The 7,399-nt window shown below is 51.0% G+C and overlaps 1 protein-coding gene across 1 annotated transcript in view; it reads left to right on the top strand.

Annotated features, from left to right (window-relative positions):
• The window catches only part of PHC1 (polyhomeotic homolog 1), a 25,600-nt gene extending 18,201 nt beyond the window's left edge, over positions 1-7,399 (top strand). The window contains exons 8-15 of the mRNA XM_040462632.1: positions 9-428; positions 1,459-1,606; positions 1,857-2,068; positions 2,647-2,761; positions 4,075-4,183; positions 4,417-4,567; positions 5,025-5,256; positions 6,392-7,399. Of these exons, the coding sequence (XP_040318566.1) occupies positions 9-428; positions 1,459-1,606; positions 1,857-2,068; positions 2,647-2,761; positions 4,075-4,183; positions 4,417-4,567; positions 5,025-5,256; positions 6,392-6,546 (1,542 nt within the window). The 3' untranslated portion in view covers positions 6,547-7,399. The remainder of the gene's footprint in view (positions 1-8; positions 429-1,458; positions 1,607-1,856; positions 2,069-2,646; positions 2,762-4,074; positions 4,184-4,416; positions 4,568-5,024; positions 5,257-6,391) is intronic.

Below are 7,399 nucleotides of genomic sequence, written 5' to 3'. Positions count from 1 at the left end.
CCCCCAAGCCGCCCATCCCCATCCAGTCCAAGCCGCCGGGAGCACCTATCAAGCCGCCTCAGTTAGGGGCTGCGAAGATGGCGGCCACCCAGCAACCACCACCCCATATCCCCGTGCAAGTCGTGGGCACCCGGCAGCCGGGGACAGCCCAGGCGCAGGCCCTGGGGTTGGCACAGCTGGCGGCCGCCGTACCTACTTCCCGGGGGATGCCCAGCACAGCGCAGCCTGGTCAGGCCCACTTGGCCTCCTCGCCACCTTCGTCCCAGGCTCCTGGCGCGCCGCAAGAGTGCCCTCCCGCCTTGGCCTCCGGGATGACCCTTGCTCCTGTGCAGGGGACGGCGCACGTGGTAAAGGGTGGGGCTACCACCTCCTCACCTGTCGTAGCCCAGGTACCTGCCGCCTTCTACATGCAGTCCGTGCACCTGCCGGTGAGTGCCAGCTGATGGTTTTGAGGGCACGGTCACCTTCCAGTGGGCCTGGGGCTCAGCGGAAACAGAGCTTAACATAGGAGGGGAATGAAAAGAAGGGAGACTTGGTGGCTCAGTGGGTTGAGCATCCGACTCTTGTTTCGGCTCGGGTCACGATCCTCGGGTTGTGGGATGGAGCCCCGTGACGGGCTCTGCACTGAGCATGGAGCCTGCTTGGGACCCTCTCCCTCCCTCGCTCTGTCCCCCGACCCCACTCGCACTCTCTCTCTCTCTCTCTCTTAAAAAAAAAAAAAAAGAGTTGGAAAAGTTAAGATACTGATATTTATCATTTAACCTTAACTTCTTCACTGGAAACCCCATCTCCCAATACAGCTGCACTGGGGTTAGGACTTACGAATTGGGAAGGAGGAGACCACATTCAGTCCATAACAAATCCATAATTCATACATGTGAGTGAGTGAGCACGCGTGTGTGAATAAGTTACTGCATCAGTTGCTCTGTTAATCATCGTCTTGTTTCATCGGTGACCGTTACTTGTTACAAACCCTAAAACTGAAGAAGATACTGGTATTTGCTTCTTTTGTAAGAGAGACATTAATAGAAGGTTAAGGTGCTGGTACTTATTCGTTCCTTTTGTAACAGAGAGACGTTAATGTGTGTAATAGTCTGTACTTCATACTCCTGAGTTTGCTACTGAATTCATTCTGGGTTTTTGGATCTCTACTAAGTTAGATCGAGATAGCCTTGATCACTTAAATGGATCTTTGGAAAAACAGTAGTTCTCGGTTGGGCCAGAATGGATCCAGGGTTCTGAGGTCTAGGTCAGGGCTACATGTGACGTTTTCTTTTGTCCTGATGTAGAAGATACACTTCTTGGGAATGGCCAGGAAATCTTAGTGTACCGTGGGGAGTATACCAATTGGGGAATCTGGAAACGAGAAAATTTTCGCCGGTATTATGGGAGTAATTGAGGTTCTTTATGCTCCTTCACTCATATATCTTGATTTCTTTCCTGTTCTTCACTTGACAGAGCAAACCCCAGACGTTGGCTGTCAAACGGAAGGCAGAATCTGAGGAGGAGAGAGACGATGTCTCCACATTGGGTTCAATGCTTCCTGCCAAGGCATCTCCAGCAGCAGAGAGCCCAAAGGCCCTGGAGGAGAAGAGCAGTCTTGGAGGTGAGTAACTGACTTGTGCAGTGCAGAGATTAGAGAAATGTTCGGAGCGGGCCGAAAGATAAATCTGGTTCCGGAGAATACGGGAATACGGGCCTGAACTTGGATGAATGAGTGGATCCTAAAATAGGGACACCAGGGTGAATGCTCAGAGGTGAACGTGTATCATTGTGGAAGATCGCACTGGCTTGGCGAACAGACGGACCGGTTATGTCATCCCCGGTCTGCTCCTTAGTCTGTGTTTGTTTTCCAGAGAAAGCTGAACCAGTGACCGGTGTGAATGCTAATACTCCAAGCAGTGAACTAGTAGCCTTGGCTCCTGCCCCGTCAGCACCCCCTCCTACGCTAGCCATGGTGTCCAGACAGATGGGTGACTCAAAACCCCCACAGGCCATCGTGAAGCCCCAGATTCTCACCCACATCATTGAAGGCTTCGTTATCCAGGAAGGAGCAGAGCCTTTCCCGGTGAGGGCAGGGCCATAAGGTGGGACTTTCAAGTGGAGGCGTGGTCTGATTACTGTCTTTCCAAAGTCCGCTAAAATCAACGGTCTCAGAACCGTTTAATTGCTAGAGAATGGTCCAGTTCTGTTGTGCGCATAGTGAGTTGTGAAGGAAAAGAAGGAAGGGAAGTGGGAAGGTTATGTGTAGACCAGAAGAAACGGCAGTGTTGGGTGAGGAGAAGAAAAGGAAAAAGCTGTTCATGTTTAGCTCCACAAACTGGGTTGTATGAGAACGAAGAGACGTGTGGTGAAGAAGTTAAGGGACTTTTTCTAGGTTGCCAGCCCTTGCAGAACCAGGACCAGAATGCCGGTGTTCTGCGACTTTGGAAGGCAGAGGACAGCCGAGGTAGAAACCTGTCTCCCAGGGGCTTATGGGAGAAGAGCCAGTTAGGCACTCCTGATTGTCCTCTTGAACAGGTTTCTCTGCACCAGGGTTGGGTTAACTCAGAGAACCAGGCAGAGACGGCTGAGGAACGCTGGGGAAAGCTATCGAGAAGCAGAAGGGAGTCGGGCTGACTTCCCTGTAAACTTTGTCTGGCACAGGTGGGTTGTTCTCAGTTACTGAAAGAGTCTGAGAAGCCGCTGCAGACCGGCCTCCCGACGGGGCTGAATGAGAATCAGTCAGGTGGCCCCTTGGGAGGGGACAGCCCATCGGCTGGTGAGTATTAATTTAGAGACCCCTCTGGGGAAGGAGGCTCACGGAGATGTGTTTGACTCAGTGTAAAATAGTGATTATTTAAGGTGGGAATTAGGTGAAGTCCATTCACACACAGCAACTATATTCAATACCAGAATGTGTAGAATCACACGAAAGGAGTTCCAGAGGATTAGGGTAGTTTTTTCCAGCTAACCTCTTGAATTATTTACTGTAAGGATATATTTTTCAAAAGATCTCCAAGAGGAGACTTCTCCGACTTTGGCTCAGGTCATGAGCTCATGGTCTGTGAGCTCAAGCCCCGTGTGGGGCTCTGTGCCAACAGCTCAGAGCCTGGGGCTGCTTCAGATTCTGTGTCTCCCTCTCTCTCTGCCCCATCCCGGCTTGTACTCTCTCTCTCTGTCTCTCACTGTCTCTTCAGAAATAAATAATAAAAACATTTAAAAAAATAAAATAGGATACTTATTTTTGTAAAAAAAAAGTTTACGTTTACTTTTGAGAGACATAGAGAGCGTGAGCGTGGAGTGGGGGAAGGGCAGAGAGAGGATCTGAAGCCGGCTCTGCACTGATAGCAGGGAGCCCGATATGGGGCTCGAACTCCGGAACCGTGAGGTCGTGACCTGAGCTGAAGTTGGACGCTTAACCGACTGAGTCACCCAGGCACCCCTAGTTCACCTTAGTCTAGATTTTATAACGTACATTATGGACTCTGTTTACATTTCCCCCACGGCTTTTGTAAACTGTTGTTGGGAGAGGGATCTTGTATCTTTGTAGTTAGTAATTAGTTCCTCTGTCCTGCTCGCCAAGGCAGTCTTATCTGAAATCTGAGAGTATGAATTAGGATAAAGTTCGTCTTCGGGGCACCTGGGTGGCTCAGTTGGTTAAGCGTCCGACTCTTGGTTTAGGCTCAGGTCTTGATCACACGGTTCCGGAGTTCGAGCCCCGAATCGGGCTCTGCGCCGGTGGCGTGGAGCTCGCGTGGGATTCTCCCTCTCCTCTCTCTCTGCTTCTCCCCCACTCTTAAGCGCACTCTCTCAAAACAAAGAAACGTTAAAAAAAACATTACAAGGAAAAAAAGGCCAAAGCTAGTCATCGAAAACGGAAACAGTCGGCCTGAAGTCCGAAGCCCGGGGACGTTCCTGAGGGACACACCTTTATGGTTTTGGATTCTGAACTTCAGGTTGTAGGGATTCTGACTTAGGTCGCGTAGCTCCGTGGGGGCGAACCCTGAGAGTGATTGGTCAACTGTGGGCCGCACGACGGCCTGAGCGGCAGCGGAACCGGTGACCGCTCTCCAACGAGGCCTTGTTTTCCAGAGCTGGATAAGAAGGCGAATCTCCTGAAGTGTGAGTACTGCGGGAAGTATGCTCCCGCAGAGCAGTTTCGCGGCTCCAAGAGGTTCTGCTCCATGACTTGCGCTAAGAGGTACCACGGGCACCCCTTCCTCACCTTCTGCACCCGTTCCTCCGTCTAACAGGGCGCCCCCCCCTTCCTTCCCTGGGATCATCTCACAGCTGATCGTTCAATGAGTCTCCTTGCCTGTCTGCTGGCCCGTTCGTCCCCGAGTCGGTTCTTAAGACACCGATTCACGTTTAGCGAAAGGTAGCAGGGTAGTCTTTGTAGCACCTTTGACGTCTGGCGCGTGCCCTGACCTGTAGGTATAACGTGAGCTGTAGTCACCAGTTCCGGCTGAAGAGGAAAAAAATGAAAGAGTTCCAAGAAGCCAACTATGCTCGTGTTCGTCGGCGTGGACCCCGCCGTAGCTCCTCCGACATCGCCCGCGCCAAGATCCAGGGCAAGCGCCACCGGGTGAGCTGCCGGTGCAGAGCCGGCTCCCTTTTCAAGTGGTCCTTTTCCCTTGGTCCTCCCCTACCGGGCGATTCCTTTGCCCAGGTGAAAGACAGCAGGAGACCAGAACTCATTTTTGTATTGATTGCATCACTTGAAATCCCAAGAGATCCTGACCTCTGGTCTCCTTTCACCTGATGACTGGTTCACGTATCCGTTAATCTCGACATCACATTTGGGAAAACCCAAATTGTTGGAAGAAGGGAGAATCGAGGAAGTGATAGCATATACTTGAAAGCGACTTGAGAGTGGGCTAGTGACTGGGCATTTGCAAACCAAGCGCGGGTTTTTCCCTCGCGGTGATGCTAGGTTTTCCTCTCTGCACAATTATTGGCTCAAACCCCAATGGCTGGGGAGGGCAGGGGGACACCTCACGCCCCGTATTCATGATCTCACTGCTTTGGGATTCTCTCCTTAGGGTCAAGAGGACTCTAGCAGGGGTTCGGATAATTCCAGTTACGATGAAGCACTCTCTCCGACATCTCCTGGGCCTTTATCTGTGAGAACTGGGCATGGAGAACGTGACCTGGGGACCCCCAATACGGTACCACCGACACCAGAATTACATGGCATCAACCCTGTGTTCCTGTCCAGCAACCCGAGCCGCTGGAGCGTAGAAGAGGTGTATGAGTTCATCGCTTCTCTACAAGGTACTGAGGATCTATCCGGCAGAACCCGGATCCCATACAGGTTGAGAGTTTCCTTAGGTCACCCAGTGTGGGCCTTGGTGACACGGAACGTGACTGACTCTTAAGCAGTAGGGACTGAAGTACGGGATGATGAAGGCTCTACTCTTGATCGTTGGCCCAAGTTACTTGTCCACAGCCTGGTTTCTTAATTTCCTTCTGTGTTGATTGTCCTCAACTGTGTCAGCAGTCTTGCAGTGTTTGATTTTCACCTTCATGTTTCTTGCCGGTAATTTTTGGATAAAGTATATTTTTTGTGTGTGACTGTGATACCTGTCACGGATGGAAGACTTTTTCCCACTAAAGGGACTAGGAAATGAGGGGCCGTTGTTAACTCCACGCTCTTCAAGGCAGGATTGTTTATCAGCTACTCTGGAAAAAGGATGGTTTTCTCCAGAAAACAAAATCACTGTACCCGTTTTGCCATTTGTGTGAATTATGGGTCCTTAAGCGAAACTGCCACAAAGGCTCCGAACTTTGCTTTTTGCTATTATGAAAGAAAACAGGTTGATCTCGCTCCTTCCTTTTTTTCCTCCTTGCTCAAGCTATTTGAATGAAGTTATTTCTATGATTGGACAACTTTGTCATTCTTCTTTTATCTCGGCTTTTTTAAATGTTCATTTTTGGGAGAGAAAGAGAAAGAGCGCGTGCAAATGGTGGACAGGCAGCGAGGAGAGAGAGGATCCTAAGCGGTTTCCATGCTGTATATGCAGAGTCAGACGGGGGGCTTGAACTCACGAACTGCGAGATCATGACCTGAGCTGAAATCGCGAGTCTGATGCTCAACCGACAGCCAGCCAGGGGCCCCGAGGCTTTTTGTGTTCATATTTATTTTTTTTAATTTTTACTTAAAAATTTTTTAATGTTTATTTATCTTGGAGAGAGACAGAGCATGGGCAGGGGAGGGGCAGAGGGAGAGGGAGACACAGGACCTGAAGCAGGGCTTGACCCCACGGACCGTGAGATCATGACCTGAGCCCAAGTTGGATGCTTAACCGACTGAGCCACCCGGGCGCCCGTTTTCATCTTTAGTTTCTCCCTCGTATCCTCGGGTGCCCCTATGGGGTTTCTCATGTGTATTCCCCCCATTTCCTTCTAGGCTGCCAAGAGATTGCAGAGGAGTTCCGTTCCCAGGAGATTGATGGACAGGCCCTTTTATTACTTAAAGAGGAACATCTCATGAGTGCCATGAACATCAAGTTGGGCCCTGCCCTCAAGATCTGCGCCAAGATAAACGTCCTCAAGGAGACCTAAGGTGGCCCTCTCGCACACACGAGCCGAAGGCGGACACTCTCCACTGTCCAGGTTATAACCTGGTAGCAGCAGACTTTACAGGGAAGAAAGAGCTGTTCCAATTACGTGAATCTTCTGGAGAGGGGATTACCGAGACAGGGAAGAAAAGTGCAAGAATTGGTTGCTGGTGCTACATGGCGGCAGCTGTGACATTTTCTCCGGGTTCTACCTTCATTTTTAAAAGTTACGGTTCTCGCTTTTCTCACTTCCCCTGATCCAATCTTTATAAAAAGAGGCAGTCTAGAGAAGTAGGACTGCTCCGCCTTATCCTGGAGTGGAGCACATAGCCAGGGCCTCAGCTCTCCGGGAGGAGGAACAGACCGTGTGGAACCGTTAAGGAAGTGGGTGGAACGCGGGTGCGCCTCCGCAGCGGGAGAGCGAGGTGGGGTTTTTCTAGCTGGCGTGACACGAGCGGCCAAATCTGGCGGCCCCTCTTCCCTCTGGACCGCCTGGCCGTGGCCCGGGGTCTTTGTCGTCGCTCCCTCGGTACTGAACGTTTTCTCCTGCGTTCCTGGCAGGGTCACCAGCCCGCGCAGAGACTCGGTCGGCGTCATTCTGACCCGCTGCAGGGGCTAAAAGGTGTTGGGCACGCGTGTGGCCGTCATTCGTTCCGCATCCCCGTGCTCCCTTCAGTCTGTGTGTCTTCTACCCTCCCTTTCTTTTCAGTTCCAACTCTGCTCTGTCCTATAGCTTTATTCAAACAGGAGTGTGTGGGGCTGAGGTCAGGAGTGTAAGTACCTGCCTTAGGCGCTATTCCTTATACAACAAAAATATTAAATATTTTTTTCCTCCTCAGTAAAAGGATAAAAATTGG

Source organism: Herpailurus yagouaroundi, unplaced genomic scaffold (genome assembly GCF_014898765.1).
Source record: "Herpailurus yagouaroundi ecotype Mexico unplaced genomic scaffold, PumYag 355, whole genome shotgun sequence".
Classification (NCBI taxonomy): Eukaryota; Metazoa; Chordata; class Mammalia; order Carnivora; family Felidae; genus Herpailurus; species Herpailurus yagouaroundi.
Note: the sequence above shows the minus strand (reverse complement) of the source record. Positions and strands in the feature narration are given on the sequence as shown.